Source organism: Natrix helvetica, assembly GCF_964273705.1.
Source record: "Natrix helvetica genome assembly, chromosome: 7".
NCBI classification, from domain to species: domain Eukaryota; kingdom Metazoa; phylum Chordata; class Lepidosauria; order Squamata; family Natricidae; genus Natrix; species Natrix helvetica.
The window spans coordinates 78,124,886-78,141,859 of NC_138558.1; the positions used below are offsets into that span (position 1 = coordinate 78,124,886).

A 16,974-nucleotide genomic window follows, 5' to 3' on the forward strand; every position below is an offset into this window, starting at 1 on the left:
TGAAGAGGCAACTGTTTATTTAGCAAAGTTGAACTAGCAGCTCTTTGTTGCCTGCCGCGATTTGTCTTCTTTGGTTCAGCTCGGCGGTTCCGTGGGCGTAAGGGCAGGAGGCCGAGGGCAAAGGGCAGCCTTGAGGGTGATGCCGGTCAAACCAGCAGAGCCGAGTTTTGGTGGCTTCAGAAGGGAGCCGGGCTCTGGTCTTCCGGCCCCTGGACTGCTTCCTGGGCCTCTCCTCTTCCCTCCAGTCGCGGATGCGAACTTTCCCGTGTTGGACTGAGGGGAGGAATCACATCGACAGACCAATTAGTGCCAACAGGTAAAGCCCACACGCCCCCTCCCCCTCCAATCTCACTGAAGCATGCATGCAATGCACCCGTGCGCAAACTGAAGAGTGCGATCCTTTCTCCCACGGAAACAGTTTTTCCCACGGATATGAAACAGAACTCAAGTGCTGGGGGGGGGGGGGGACTAGCTTTGGGGGATAACGACATCAACAGGCAGTTCCAGGAGGGTGGGGGGCCAGATTAAGCAGGCCAGATTAAGCAGCTGGCATTTCGTCAGGCTGGACAGACGGTTCCTGTCCCTGAAGAATCGTCAGTACAGGAAGTCCTTGAGTTACGAGAGGTTTTTTAACGTCCATTCAAAGTTATGAGGGCCTTGCTCCCCTCCCCTCAAGTCACGTGATCACATTTTGGGCGCTTGGTATCTGGCTCAACTTTACAACTGGTCCCCAGGTGCCCTACAGCCACCCCAGTGCCACTTTCCATCTTCTTTGCCTGTTTCCACAGACGTTCAGCTGGGAAACCGGCAGGGAAGATGGCGAACGGAGGGGAGGGGAAAAATATTGGTGCGGGCTGCCAAAATCCCGAAGGATTCCTCCTCTGGGCACCGAAACCCTTCAGCAGGCGGCTCTTCGGCTCCTTCCACTTAGCAATCCGGAAAACCGCTTAACGACTGCGACAGGGAGGGCCGGGATTGCGGTAGTTGAGCAAAGGCAGCCATGTGGGCAGTCGTGCTTGACCAACGCTTCACTCAACGTCTTAATTCTGCTTGTAAGTCGAGGACTACCTGTAGAGCAAGATCATCTCCCCCAGGGCTCTCTCTCTAGGAGGCCGTCCTGCTGTCAGGGAGCCTCTCCCAGCCACTCTGCCCTCAGAGGACGCTTCACACGCGTCTATCCGGAAGTCTTGACCCAAATAAACCTTCAGTCAGGTTCTCCCTACATAATAAAATGGGTTGGGTTTCACAATCCTCTTCTTCCCGCGAACGTGAACGTAATAGCGGAGCTGGAAGGGACCTTGGAGGTCTTCTAGTCCAGCTCCCTAACGCTGCAGATAAAATTTGGTCTGAATTTCGAAACTTTTGTGGTGATGGTGGCAATTACCGTTGCTACTCCTAATAACAAACACGCTTTGAGAAGACAATGGAGTTACTTGCAACATTAAAAACAGAAAAAGTAATAGAGAGTAAACGGTACAACCAATAAATTAAATTGAAATACATTAGAAATCCCGAAGCAGACACTTGACATCCCAAACTATCTGTCAAACTGATGGGGATGATTAGCAAAGAAATCTTAACCTGAGGCTAAGACAGAAGCGTCAATGGACGTGCCGGGAGGAAATATCGCCTGGAGTGGAAATTCCACGAAGGAAGAGGGCCCTTTCTTCTAGACACCCCGCCCCCCAACTGCCCTTGACCTGGAGGAAACATCTGGAGATCCTCCCAGGATAACCACGCCCCCAAGCAGAGGCCTAAAGGAAGAGACACTCTTCTGCCCCGGACAGTCCACACCAAAAGTCTCTGAAGCTCAGCCCAGAAAGAGAACGGCCTTCTTACCTTTAAATACCTGGTAATTATTTCTAAGCAAGGTCTGTAGGCCTCCATATTCCTTCTTCAGAGTTTTCAAAGTCTCCTTCTCTAAATGCCCGGCAATTTCACTCAAGGGAAGACTCTCTGCAGAAAACAAGGTTTGTATAACACTGTTAATTCTTTGGGGGCTTCTGGGAATTCATGTCCTTTGGAACATTCCTCTTTCTCTCTTTCTCTCTCTTCTTCCCTCCTTCCTCTCTTCCTTCCCTCCTCCCCCCCCCCCCTCTCTCTCTGTACATGTTCAATTGGCATCCTTCAGTCTCAAAAGACTATGGTATAAGTGCTCTGGAAAAAGGTCCTAAAGCAGCATCTGGTGTGGCTAAAAAGGCCAATTCAAGAGGATCCATGTAAGTGTAAGTGAAATCACATCCCCTTCCTTTCCCGAAGGCCCTTTTTAAAAGAAAAGAAAAAAAGTCTGTACCAAAAAGGTTGCTTTTCCCCCCTTGTGTCACGTGCTCTGCTTTACAAGCCTTCAGACCGATATTATCATTATCTTTTTATGCTGTAAAGCACCAACACAGATATTATTTTTTTGTTACTTGTGAGACCTGAATTCTAGATAAAACTCTTGTGCCACTGTAGAATTGTTGAAAAAGGTAGGATGCCTGTCGCTAATTACAGCACGGCGGATTTGACCTGCTTATTCCACTTCTCCTCCGGCCTAATCCTCCCAGTGCCACCTAGAGATTTCGGGAGCTTAGTTGGCATGGTTAGGATAGGGAGCCCGACTCTCACCTCCGCTGTTCCAGGGGCTGGAAGGTCCGTGGAGGCTCCGTCCCGTCTCGCTTAACAACAGGTGGGCTACCTTCAGAGCCACCTGGTCTACAAAGGCATGCGGGAGGGTGGTGCAGTTTCTTACTTGTTCTTTGCCCCGAGGCAGAAACCCAGAGGGCCCATCTCTCCCCCGAGAGGCCTCCAGGCACAGCAGCTGACCGGCGCCCGAGGGGCTCTGCTCCCGATGCAAGGGACAGGCTTTCTCCGGGGGGCCCATTAGGTGGCAAGGCTGCCTTTCCCTGATGAAGGCCCTTCTCTCGGCCTCCAGGGCCGGATCGCCTCGTGCCGCCGGGGAAGTTCTAGACATTCCGATTAAACAGACCTAGAACAAAGAGGAATCCTGTGGTTGAGAACCTAAGCGGCTCTCCTGGGATCCCCGTGCAGGGCGCTCCGAATTGCCAAGGCCTGACGTGGGGCGGAGGCTTTGGGAAACTCCCTGTGTGCAGCTCGAGTGCAGGAAGAGCCGCGAGAGCAGGCGCTTTACCCTTTTGGTGGAAGGAATCCTGAGGCAATCTTCCTCTACGTGAAAGCCGCACACACTGCCGACTTCCGTGACGAAATCCAGATACTCTCTGTACTGGCTCTTCTGGCTCTGCCGCCGGTTGTATTTCCCATAGAAGTCGAAAAAGCAGCAGGGCAGCAGAAAATAGCGACAAGAATGGGAAGATCTGCAGCAGGGAGGCAAAAACGAAGCCAGGCGTTGCGGAAGGCTCCCGAAGGCTCCTGGGACTCGCATGACGTGTCCGTCTGTCTGTCAGAGGTCGAGTGTATATTCAGCGCAGATATTTGCTGGGAGGAGGGAGGAGCCAAATAGGCCTACTTTAGGGGGTCAACAACATCTTAACAGCTTGCTAAATACCTGATGGGATGTCTGGTCAAAATGCACCTCTGCAGTTGGATGAAGGCTTCCGAATGCTGACTGCTCAACACAACTGCTAGATATTGTGAGTCAGATTCCCAAAAGGAATGGATATTTTACCCCTTAACAGAGGAGTCCCCAAACCCTTGGGCTGTGGCCTAGTACCGGCCCGCGGCCTGTTTGGAACCGGGCCGCAGAAGTGTCGGCTGAGCTCCATCTGTATGAGTGGCAGGCATGGGGAGACTGCCACTTGAGCAAATGGAGATGCATGCATGCACACACGCTTTCCCTCCGCTCATGTGGAAGCATCACATTTCACACACACACACACACACACACAAACACGCAGATCCTCAAAGCCAGAAAGGTCGGGGTGCTCTGACTTAATAAGCGGGGCACTGCAACTGCATTGGCTGCCCTGCAAACTTTGGGAACTGCTACAGACCCTGTGAAAAAAATTAGAGACTAAGAGTGCTATGAATCAGGGGTGAAATCCTCCCGGTTCGGCCTGGTTCAGCCCAACTGGTAGGGATGATTGTCTCTGGTTCTGCGCACCGGTAGTTTAAAAAAAAAAAAGCTTCCAAGGATCGCTGGAAGGAGTTGCACCATCACAGGAAGCTTTCCTTCCCCTCCCCCTTGCTTTTTAAAGCATTTTCTTTCCTGCTGGTTTGGGCGAAAAAAAATGCTTTAAAAAGTGGGGAAAGTTGGCCACACCCACCCAGTCACATGACTCCCCCACCAAGCCACGGCCACAAAACCAGTGGGCAAAAAAAATTGAGGTTGCCACTGCTATGAATGCAAAAAATTGGGAAACTCTGCTTTAGAAGTAGTTTAGAATTCATGCTGACTTTACCAATTTCCACTTTCTGGAGGTTTGTCCCAACCAATGTAGAATTTTGTCCCGTCAATTGTGCCCCCACTCTTTGCAGGAGCTCAGATACTGGCTGGCCTCCAGTTCCAACGGCTTCCGAAGCAAAACTTCCCTTCACCCTCCTTCTTTCGTTCATTCGCTCACTTCCTCTTTCAATTTTTCTGAGATTCTTTGTATCCCTTTCACTAAATACAAAACGGATTAACTGAAAGACGTTTGTTCTCAATGTAAATGGGTTTTCAACCTGCCCCTATTTTGAGCTTCTCAGTGTTAACGCAGCAGCTGCCAAGAGAGTTAAGTGGAGGAGGGCTCAGACGGTTCCGCTTGGCGAGTACCTGGCTGCCATGACGGGGATCCAGGGTGTCAGCTCATCGGAATGATTTCCAATTAACCAGTCAACCTCCGGATAAAGGTCGTCTGGGTTAATGGCACTTTCCTAATAATAATAAAAAGAGAGAAGGCGGCAACTTAATAGAACATGCCAAGGGCTGGAAGTAATTTTCTACCATCATCTATCAGTACAGGCAATCCTCAACTTACGACCTCAAAAATTGAGCCCAAAACTTCTGTTGCTAAGCGAGATCATGATGAAGTGAATTTTGGCCTCTTTTACGATCTCTCTTGCCACAGTTAAGCAAATCGCAGCAGTTGTTAAATTATAGTAACATCGTTTTTAAGTGGCCCCCCGGCTTCCCCCTTGGCTTGGCTTGTCATAATGTTCACAAAACGGATCGAATGACCCAGGGGCACTGTGACCGCCATAAGTATGAATCACTTGCCAAGCGTCTGAATTTTGATCACATGGCCCTGGGGAGAGCATAGCAACTGTCGTAAGTGTGAAAAATGGTCACAAGTCACTTTTTTCACTGCCTTTCAAGCAGTCACTAATTGAACTGTTGTAAGAGGAGGACCGCCTGCATTCCAGCTTAAAAGTCGTTTTGCAGAGCGTGATGGCAGAAGAAGCCACCGGAGCAGAAGCCGTGGGTGAAACAGGCCCATATTTCAACCCTACCTCCAAGAAGGTCTGTGGGCCGTACATGTCCCATATCTTCCTCCTTCGGACATCCATTCCTTTTCCCGGGTGCTGGAAGAGCCCACAGAGGAAGCTTTGTTAGGGGAGCAGCCTTTCCCACGACCTACATTTAAGGCAAACATTCTTTTCTTCTCACAGGTGATTAAAAAAAAACCCCACCAAGCCATTCTGGAAAGAGGCGGCAACCTGTGGATCAGGGGCTCAACCCTTCTGCTCCCTTGCGGGCCGGACCGGTGCCCGAATCCCCCAAACCAGTTAGCCTCAGGGGTTCAGTTCAAAAGGAAGGAAAGAGGAGGATGAAAAGCAAAAGGTTTGGGCGTGAAATTTCAAGGTGTTACAGAGCTTGCAGGACCATCAGTTGGAGGCTGCAAGGGCTACAAGGCTGTTGGGAGTTTTGCTGTTTTTGTGTAAGTAGCTAAAATTCTTACTTCACAATTTTAAAAACAAAAATGCTACTTGGGAGACCCAATGCTGAATAGAGTTCAGCTGAGTAAGCAGATTAAATGCTTACTTACTTACTGGGGCTTATTTATTTATTTAGAAAATTCATATGGTTCTCAACTCTCTCCAACAGTACCTGAACAAACCTATTTTCCCTTCTGTACTAACAGGGTTAAATGTTAACAGCAATATAATAAAAGGAAGCAATAATGCAAAACAGCAACAACAACAACAACAAAATACTAAGGAAGAAACAAAATGGCTAAAGGATAAAACCTGAACATCGCAGGGCAGGGCAGAGGGTCTAAGTTGGCCTAGATCTCCTCGTAGGTTTTCATACCTTATTTCTGAAACATTAACAGGGTGGGTTCAGTCTGATCTTGTGTGTTTGTGTGTGTGTGTGTGGGGGGGGGGGGGTTATTGCACAAGAGGGCCGCAACAGAGGCTAGGAATCTTTTACCCTATGTGGTGGGAGTGCTCGAAAGCTAAGGCCTTTTGGCACCAGATAAGAATGTGATTGGAAGAGATGTTAAATCAAAGGATAGAGTTGGGGCCAGAAGTATTTCTATTAGGGATTACAAAAGAAAAAAAAATTAAGGGGTTTTAAGGGTGAGGATCAGCACCTTAAGCTGCAGCTGTTCAGCAGTGGCCCAGCAGCTGCCCATCAAAGTTATGACGTCAGTGTTTCTCAACCTCGGCTACCTTAAGAGGTGTGGACTTCAGCAGCCAGGATTTGTGGCAAAGGTTGAGAAGCGCCTCTGCCCTCAGCCGGGGAAACCCAAGTTAGCTGGAGAGGTCTGGCAGGGGCCGCAGCCACGGGGGACCAACTGACTGTGGGGAAGAGTCAGAGAAAAACGCGATTTGACCAATACTGTCCAAATGACTTACCCCCTCGTTACTTAAAATGTGAACCAGGAGTCCATTTCCACAGCCAAGGTCCACAAAGGACTGCTTCTGGGACAGGCCCCGCCGAGCTCTCTCGTCTTCCCAGAGGATCTAGCAAGGCAAGACGGCCCTTCAGAGACACCAAACAGCCACCCGCAAGGAGGACTCCTCCTTGGAAACTGGGAAAGGGCGAACGGATACAGAGGCAAAGCTAGGCTACCTTAGTCCCAATGGAGAGGGATTTACTCATGGCCGCTAACATGAAATTTCCTTTAAACCGTTGCCAACCCTTAGCCACACCCAAAAATTTATTTATTCCTTATTTTTATAAATAACAGGAGGCAGCAAACATAGCTAACCCTCCTCCTGTTTTCCCTACAAGAACAATTCTGTGAGGTGCGTTAGGCTGAGAAAGTGTGAGTGGTGCGAAGACACCCAAGCCAGCTTTCATGCCTAAGGAAGGACTAGAACTCACAGACTCCTGGTTTCTAGCCTCGTGCCTTGACCACTGGACCAAACCAATTGCCACCTTTAGTTTGCCTCTCTTTACTGGGGAAGTAAAGCCGTCCAGTTTCTGAACTAGGCAAAACTGTCCTACTCAGGCAGCCTCTAGAGGCCGCTGGAGAGCAAGAGACCATTTTCTGCTCTCTTGGCTCCCTCTAATGGTCTTCTGTGCTTTTGCAACCCAGATGTGGGAGCCATCCAAAGATTTATGATTTCATGACATACAATCAAAGTGGGGCTTTTGGATTCTGTGTCATTTTAAACTTTTGCAGCCTGTTCCACAGCCCTTTCATTCCGATAATTCTGCCTTGCTGCAGTTTAAAATCTTGTAGGAAGAGGTTGGTGTTAATCTTAGGTTGACAAAAAAAAAAACATGAATGTGGCAGCACTTTTTCCAGCCAACATAATTTATTAAAAGGCATAGAGCTGATCATTTATTTAATTTGCTGATTAGCATTGCCTTCAGATATGTGCAATCTGGTTCTCCAGCTGAGCTGGCGTTACTGTTTGGATGCAACATGCAAAATCACATTAACCAACCAAATGATTTTCTGGGAGAACTTATTGTAACCAACGTTTCATCTACCCATCTAATCATTCTGAAAGGGTCTGGAAAAAAAAGCCTTCAATTTGGCACTTAGTATTATTCGTTTGTGGCATCGATGTTCATGTTCAACTTTGGGCCACACCCAGTTGGGCCTTAAGCAGCTATAGCTTCCTGGTGCCATGAAAGAAAGATGGACCCATGATGGACAGAGGCCTTCCTGACAGCCACTTCTACAAAGGTGGACAAGATCAAGAAAATAACCCATCTTGGAACCTTCCTTTCCATGGCTCTCCACACTAGAGTTGGTACCCCACATCTTTTTCATGAAGAATAAACAAACAAAATTCTCAAACACAGCCCTCAGGCATTCCTTGCAAACAAACATATAATCTCCGAACTGAAATTATTAACGGAATTGTGCTCAAAATGTAACTTGCATATCCAATTTAAAGGGTTAAACTTTCACATTCAAAAAAATCTATCCTTTATCATCCCATTTGAGGAAGTTTATTATTTTGGAGTAATTTATACTTTCAGACTAAACTTTTAATTAGTTTTTAAACACCACCTACCAGCAGATAAGTAGCTATAGCAACATCCTCATATACAAATTTTTCAGGATCTGTTACTTCGGGCCAAACCTGGAGATAAATAAGATGCAGGTTCAAATGATCAACTATAAAGGTTATTCAACGTAAAAGGTTATTTCAAATACCCAGCAGATCCAGCAGATGCCTACCTAAGGCCTCTTCTTCAGGCCCCCCCAGACAGACACTGCAGCCGGTTGGGGAGCCTCTGTAAAGAGGCCGAGAGCCCTTCAGTCAGCTCTCCCTGCCGATGCAACCCCCCCACAGAACACATTCCTAGTACCAGGCCAGTCTCCCTCCGTGCCCTTTCCCTTGCAGGGCTGAGCGGATTCAGACGTTGCTTCGGAGGCATAAAAACCCAACCACGAGGATGTTGCTTTCTGCCCGCCGTCAAGGTAACGCATGGCCAATGTTACTTCAACAGGCGCCACTATCCTCCTTAACAGACATACAAGACACGGGAGGGGCCGGAGCTCTGCCAGCGGGGGGAGATGGGGCGACATCAAGAAAGCTCAGATCACAAAAATGAGTAAGAAAAGTCACCTGATATAAACTGATCGAAATTACCAATTGAATTTACCACACTGACCATATGTTACTACTTAATATTGAATTTTATGCAAATGTATACTATGAGTTTGGAGGGGGGGTGCACCTACCGCATTTCGCAACTGCCAAAATTTGTAACCTTTCCCTTACCTTTTCCCTTTGTAATACCAAAAAACCAATAAAACTTTGTTTTAAAAAAAAAAACAGGCGCCTGGTATTTATCCTGGTGATAAATACCACTAACTATCCATTTTCTCTGGGTATCGTTTTCTTCCTCGCCCTCCAAAACTGGGTGAAGTTGTCATGGGCCATCGTGGGGCTGCCGCTTCAGCTGGCACCAAGTGTACCAGCAGCACGGCCAGTTATGTGAACCCCTAGATCAGTGCACTTTTCACCTCTGCTCCGTGAGGTTACACTAGTTACCATCCGGCTTCCGGCTCCAATTCAAAGTGCTGGCAATGGCCTCTAAAGAACCAACGTGGCATGAGGCCCGGTTCCGAATCACATCGACCTGCCCATCAGGAAGAGTACGCTGTGGGTCCTCTACAGCCGATGGGTCCCAGGAAGAGAGGCCTTCCTGCTGTGGCAGCCGCTCTTTGGCACATCATTTGCCCAAGGTCAGACTGCTCCCAGCCCTGCTGGTCTTCAGGAAGGGCCTGAAAACGGGACACTGCCTTCAGGCCTGGGGGTAGAACTACCACATTATATTATGAGGGAATGACCGTTCTCCTGGAAATGTATGCTTTATGGTTTCACTGCTTTTCCATCCTTTCCTTCGTGATGTGTTTTACTCTTTGTGTCCAGAGTGACATATATTAGAGGGACAGCTATATAGGTTTACCAAATAAATAAACAAGGACACCACTCAACTTTTAAGCTGATTCTTACAAAAGCAGCAGAATGTTAAACGGGGAAACCAGAACCTGTGACAAACCCAAAGGCCTACTTTCCTCCCACGTTTGCACCAACAGCTCCACACGCTTCTTCGCCTACTTTTCTTCTAACGTGACTTATCTACCCGCAACACCCTCCAGATTTCACAGGTTGTGGTACAAATGGGGGCAAGCGTTGTACACAGGACACAGGTTTGGCATCAGGACTCAAATGTGGCAAAGTAAAGTAGCGGCCAAGCATTTCCGCCTTCCGGGACCCTTCTGTAACAGGGCTCAAACTGCTATCTTGGGGGGGGGGGGGGGGGGAATATCAAACTTCCCCAACTCAACCAAGTGAGACTGCTGAACTTACATAAAGATTCCAGGCAATCTATGTAGGTCTCAACAAACCCAACAGGTTTTTAACCTATTACAATTGTTAAGTGATAAAACATATTGGAATCTGACTGGTGTTTAATTCGCATCTGCATAACCAACCTGCAATTACACTCCTCCATCAATCTAGGCACGGCGTAGACCTGATGAAGTAAGATGCGGCTCATGAATGCTTAATAACATCTGCTAATCCGAAAAGTTGCAACCAGGTCCCCCGAGATTTCCCAAACTCAGGCGTGGCTCTGAGAATCACGGGAAGAGTTTTAGGCGTGATGCATTGCAAGCAGATTAAGGGCCAACACAGCTAAGCACTCTCTCCAGCTGGCAGTGATGAATTCTCACACATATAAGCCGACCTCAAGCTTTTCAATCGTAATTCATGCTTTCCTCAGAAAGAACCGGATTCCAGCTTCCCTCCCCCCCCCCCCTTCCCTCCCTCTGGAGTTTTAGGAGGCTGAATTCTCCACACATTTTCCCCTTGACCTCGGATGAAGACTGGAATCAGGCCGAGAAACCTCCTCTGCCCCAAGGCCCAAGCATCCTCCTTCCTTCGATTTCCTTGTTCAATTATGAACAAAACTTACGCTTTTCATTTAAGACAGAGACAAATAAACACTTTTCTGCATGAACGTTAAGTTCAAAAATGTCAAAGCAGAAAGCATCCAGAGGCTCCACTTACTTTGACCATCTCTTTGTACTTTTCCTTTAAATCTTGATAAACCTGGCTGTATCTAGCGACAGAAACGAGAGAGAGCGTACTCTTAAATTCATTTTTTGGGACCTCGGTAGACCATTTCACCAGTTTAGAAATCAATTCACTTCCAAGCCACTCTGCTTTAGGATACACAACTCCATCGGGAACATATTTTTCTGGATTCAGGAGCACTGACACAGTCCTACAAACAGACAAATGAAGTTAAAGATCAGAATCAATCAGTAGTGGAGCGCTTTGATTTCACTGTGCCTCTGGCCAATCAAGCAAGGTTTCAGTTTTAGTTTACACTGGCATGTAGCCTTAAAATTTCCACCTTGAGGGTCGGGGGATTTCTGGCGCCGAATATCCTGGCACCCTGCCCGGCTCCAAGCTGGCCCGTTGGGTCGGCCGGGCAGCCGGACAGGAGGAAGATAGCGCGCCAGTCGGCGCGGCATGGCGGCTGACGTTTTAAGCCAGCATGGCGGCTGGCGTTTTTTGAGTCGGGGCGGCAGAGCAACGGAGCGCCAGCGCCAGCGGAGCAGCGCAGCGGTAAAGACTTGAGCGGAGGGGGCGGAGAAGGCTGGAGGAGGTGGAGGACGGCGGCGGTGGTCTGTGTGACTGTGTGACTGGGTGGATTTTGGCCTGAGACATTTAGAAAGATGGTGGCAACCCAGGAGAGCCGTGCGGCCCAAATTACGATCTATGGATCGCTGAGCTCCAAACTGGCCGGCGATTGTGCTTTTAGACCGGCGAGAGGGCCATGGGAAGGAGTGCAAGGCCCGAGGGGGGCCCGAGAGATCCGAGGCGCCGAAGGGAAGAAGGGAAGGAGAGTGAGGCCTGAGGCGCCGGAGGAAGTAGAGAGCGGAAAGAACGGTGGAAGGGCTGCAGGGAGGCCGCAGGGAGGCCAATGCAGCCCTCCCGGGCCCAAGAACAACGACCATGGGTTGCCAAAGGGACGGAGGACTATTTACAACCATGGCAGGCCATGGAACGGAGGCTTGGAACATCAGAGGCCCATGCAGAAGGTCAGACCCAGTGCTTTGCTGTGCTCACCACTACCCCCCCCACTCATTTACCACCTACTTACTATGGGCTATCCGCCCTACCGCCTATTATGACCTACCATCTATTATGAACTACTTCTTAGCTGCAATCTTTTATCCACCAGCTGGCTATTTTTTCTTATTTCCATCAGCCACCATTTCCATCCAGATGTGGACTATTTTCATCAGCCTATCCCCTTGCCTGGACTATCCTCTTGCCAGGACCATCCCCTTAGTGGGAATTGCGGCTGCTGATACATATTAACATCTACAGCTCCCACTTGATTATCTGGCCTGGCTCAACCGTAAACTTTTCTTACTCCTCCTGACAGTTCTTTTAAATTTTAAAATCTTTAAATTTTAAATTGTGTTTTACAATTGGGGTATTTTTAATGGTGACTTTTAATTGTCCAATGTGATGTAATTTGTTACCTCCTCCGTGCATGTATGTCCTGTATATATGTATGTTTATGTGTTGTATATGTTTTATATGCTCCACTGTACGCCGCCCCGAGTCCTGTCTGGAAAGGGAGCGGCTAATAAATTTAAATTTTTTTTATTATTATTATTATTATTATTATTATTATTATTATTATTATTATTATTATTATTATTATTATTATTATTATTATTATTATTATTATTATTATTATTATTGATGAACTTGGCCCTGTCCAATTATGTTATACACGAGGCTAGACCTGCTACAGCTACGAGAGTCCCCCCTCTCGCAGTTATGGCCTCCTGCCCTTTCGAGGGCCCACCTTGAGGACGGGTTCATTAACCCAGAGAGGTGGAGGAAGCGCACGTTGAGGGGTTTTTTAATTAATTGCTTTTTAAAAATTGTAAGGGGTTACAGGGATGGGGGGGGGACAGGTCAGGAGGGATGGGAGAGCCAGGCACCCAGGTGTGGTCGAAGGAGGAGGGAGCGGAGTGGGGGAGGAGAGGGAAGATAGCATTCCTGTGCAGGGCTCTTTGATACCAACGGTCGTGGGGAGGGGCAGGTGCGAGGACAGATTAAGAGCGTGTAGTCGGTTGGGAGACCGGGGTTTTTGGTCATTCCCGGTCGCTTGTACCAACCCCTGCATACTAGGTGGTCAGGATCTACAGACCCAAGGCCTGAGACTGCTGTTATGCAACGCGAGGTCCGTTGTCAATAAGGCCCCCCTCATCCACGATCTAATTTTGGAGGGGGAGCCGGACCTCGCAGGAATAACCGAGACCTGGTTGGGCCACGAGATGGCTTACCCATCTCTTGTCGTGAGATGGGGCCCAGGGAGACAGTTGGGCCTGCTGATAGTATACCTGGCTCCTCGCTATACATCAGCGGCCCTGCCTGAACTCCTCGAGCTGATCTCATCGGTGGCGGTTGAGACCCCCAAACTTTTAGTGATGGGGGATTTTAATCTGCCGTCGATGGGAGAAGCGTCTGAGGGGGTTCGGGAGTTCATGGCTTCCATGACAGCCATGGACCTGACCCAGTTAATTCAGGGCCCTACTCACGAGGGAGGCCACACGCTGGACCTTGTCTTTGTCTCCGGCCAGTGGACGAGTGATCTGGGAATAGGGGATCCAGCTATTATTCCCCTGTCATGGTCAGATCACTCACTTCTCCGACTTGACTTCCCTGGTGCTACCCCCCGCTGCGGGGAGGCGGAACCGGAAGGTATTAGATGGTTCCGCCCCAAGCGCCTGATGGAACCAGATAGGTTCCAGACGGAGCTTGGGCCACCTCCTGTGGACCTGACCCGCCCCCGAGTAGAGGACCTGGTAGACGCATGGAGTAGTGCGACTACCGGGGCCCTAGACCGGGTGGCGCCTTTGCGGCCTCTCCTGCGGCAACGAACCACCCTGGCCCCTTGGTTCACCGAGGAGCTAAGGGTGATGAAACGCCACAAGAGACGCCCAGAGAGTTGTTGGAGATCCTCCCGTTCCGAATTTGACCGAACACAGGCACGAGCCTACTTGAGGACGTACCTTGTGACATTAAGAGCGGCCAAACGTCAATATTGCGCCGCTCTTATTGCGTCCGCAGATAACCGCCCTGCCGCCCTGTTTCGGGTGACTCGCTCCCTCTTGTTTGAGAGACCGCGGGAAGCCCCTTTACAGGGCAGAGCAGAGGAGTTTGGGAAATATCTACAGGACAAAGTCGCTCAAATCCGGATGGGATGGGCCCCTTTCAGTAGTCCAGTTGAGACGCCCGTGGCGAGTCTTGAGGGACCGCTTTGGGAGGAGTTTGACTTGGTTGCCATCGAGGATTTGGACAGGTTGCGTGGACGTCTGCGACCTACCACATGTTTATTGGACCCGTGTCCCTCCTGGCTTGTACTGGCATCCTGGGAGGTTACGCGCGACTGGCTCCTGGGCCTAGTGAACGCTTCGTTGGGTGAGGGGTTTCTACCGGCCGCCTTGAAAGAGGCGGTGGTGAGGCCCCTGCTCAAGAAGCCTTCCCTGGACCCAACGGATCTAGTCAATTATCGTCCAGTCTCCAACCTTCCTTTTTTAGCGAAGGTTGTAGAGAGTGTGGTGGCACAACAGTTCCCACGTCACCTGGAGGAAAATGATTATCTAGACCCGCGCCAGTCCGGCTTCCGACCCGGGCACAGCACGGAGACAGCCTTGGTCGCATTGGTTGATGATCTCTGGAGGGCCAGAGATAGGTATTGTTCCTCTATCCTGGTCCTATTAGATCTCTCGGCGGCGTTCGATACCATCGACCATGGTATCCTGTTGCACCGGCTAGAGGGGCTGGGAGTCAGGGGCACCGTTTTACGGTGGTTTGGCTTCTACCTCTCTGACCGGACGCAACGTGTGTTGGCAGGGGAGCAGAGATCGACCCGGAGGCCACTCACATGTGGAGTGCCACAGGGATCGGTGCTCTCGCCTCTCCTGTTCAACACATACATGAAACCGCTGGGCGAGATCATCCGTGGTTTTGGGGTGGGATATCATCTGTATGCTGATGATACTCAGCTATACATTTCCACCCCGAACCACCCCAATGAGGCCGTCGAAATGATGTCCCGGTGTTTGGAGGCCGTACGGGTCTGGATGGATGGCAACCGACTAAAACTCAACCCTTCCAAGACGGAGTGGCTGTGGCTTCCGGCCTCCCGGTTCAACCAGTTGCTTCCATCTCTGGCCATCGGGGGCGTGCAACTGGCCCCCATGGAACAGGTGCGCAATTTGGGCGTCCTCCTAGATGCCCGGCTGTCCATGGATGACCATGTAACAGCCGTGGCAAGGGGGGCGTTCCATCAGGTTCGCCTGATGCGCCAATTGCGCCCCTTATTGGACCGGGATGCCCTACGCACAGTCACCCATGCGCTAGTGACGTCTCGCCTGGACTACTGCAATGCTCTCTACATGGGGCTTCCCTTGAGATGCACTCGGAGACTACAGTTGGTCCAGAACGCGGACGCGCGGGTGATTATGGGGAGGACTAGATACTCCCCTGTAACACCTCTCCTGCGCGAGCTGCACTGGCTTCCTGTGGTCTACCGAGTGCGTTTCAAGGTTTTGATTATGATCTTTAAAGCGCTTCATGGCACAGGACCTAGTTACATGCAGGATCGCATCCTGCCCCATACATCCCTACGACCAATCCGCTCACACAGAGAGGGACTTCTTCGGGTGCCGTCCGCCAAACAGTGTCGGGGGGCGACACCCAGGAGCAGAGCCTTCTCTGTGATGGGCCCAGCCCTGTGGAATGACCTCCCCCGTGACATCAGGATTACTTCCGATCTCCGCTCCTTCCGTGTACAGCTGAAGACCCACCTCTTTCAATTATCTGGCCTGGCTCAACCGTAATTTTTCTTACTCCTCCTGACAGTCCTTTTAAATTTTTAAATTTTAAATTGTGTTTTTACAATTGGGGTATTTTAATGGTGATTTTTAACTGTCTAAATGTGATGTAATTTGTTACCTCCTCCGTGCATGTATGTCTTTGTATATATGTATGTTTATATGTTTGTACATATGTTTTATGTTTTATATGCGTTATTGTACGCCGCCCCGAGTCCTGTCTGGAAAGGGAGCGGCTAATAAATTCAAATTTATTATTATTATTATTAAAAGGACAATATTTTCTTTCTCAAATAGAAGAATCTGAGATAGAGGCAGGCAGCGCATGGTCTCCCTCACCTGCACCTTCTTAGAGAGCAGCAGTAACGATCGCAAGTGAAGATTTCTTGCTCTAGAAAAATCATTCATCACCATGGGGTAAGGGATCATCAGTGTGCTGACAACACCCAATTACATAACCCCACCCTGGCAAATTAAGCAATCAAGCCATGAACATCTTATCTGGGTGTCTGGATGGAAGCCATGAGGACCTGGGAGGGGAATAACTGGCTTCAGCTGAACCTGAGCATCTCAGGGTTTTGGGGCCCACCAGTTCAAGGGCAGTGCCATCCTTGGGGCTAGATGGGAGCTACACTCTCCCAGACAGACCTGGTGTGCAATCTAGGGGGCCTCCTAGAGCAGGGGTGTCCCCGCGTCGTCACAGCAGCATCACGTGACATATTGGGACTCCGCCCCCCCCTTCGCTAAACTGGGCAAGGGCATGGCCAGCGCGTGTCGCATCCAGCCCGTAGGCCAAGAGTTTGACAGCCCTGTCCTAGAGACTCATGACTGAATGGGCAATTGGTAGTCATGGCTAAGAGGACTTTGGCATAGCTGCTTGTGTGCCAGTTGAGCCCGTTCCTGGAGCAGCATCCTACCCACAGTCACCTCCAGACTGAACTACTGCAAGGAAGGGAGGGAGGGAGGGATGGAGGGAGGTAGATAAGAGCTAGATGATAGAGATAGATGATAGATAGATAGATAGATAGATAGATAGATAGATAGATAGATAGATAGATAGATAGATAGGATAGATAGACAGACAGACAGACAGACAGACATTCAGCAGGTACAGAATGCAGCGGTGCAGGCAGTTCCGTCTGCTCCTAGAACAGCACATGCTACAACTCTGCTCTACAAACTGCATTAGTTGCAGATTACTTCCAAGTCCAACTCACACGGACCATACCTGTCAAAATCCAAA

General features: G+C 49.5%; 1 protein-coding gene across 1 annotated transcript in view; it reads right to left on the bottom strand.

Moving 5' to 3' along the window:
• The window catches only part of TRMT44 (tRNA methyltransferase 44 homolog), an 18,833-nt gene continuing 1,859 nt past the window's right edge, over nt 1-16,974 (bottom strand). The window contains exons 3-11 of the mRNA XM_081959057.1: nt 10,870-11,086; nt 8,359-8,427; nt 6,739-6,846; nt 5,389-5,460; nt 4,712-4,812; nt 3,131-3,314; nt 2,608-2,968; nt 1,840-1,956; nt 1-273 (exon numbers count right to left, since the gene is read on the bottom strand). Coding sequence (XP_081815183.1) covers nt 20-273; nt 1,840-1,956; nt 2,608-2,968; nt 3,131-3,314; nt 4,712-4,812; nt 5,389-5,460; nt 6,739-6,846; nt 8,359-8,427; nt 10,870-11,086 — 1,483 coding nt within the window. The 3' untranslated portion in view covers nt 1-19. The remainder of the gene's footprint in view (nt 274-1,839; nt 1,957-2,607; nt 2,969-3,130; nt 3,315-4,711; nt 4,813-5,388; nt 5,461-6,738; nt 6,847-8,358; nt 8,428-10,869; nt 11,087-16,974) is intronic.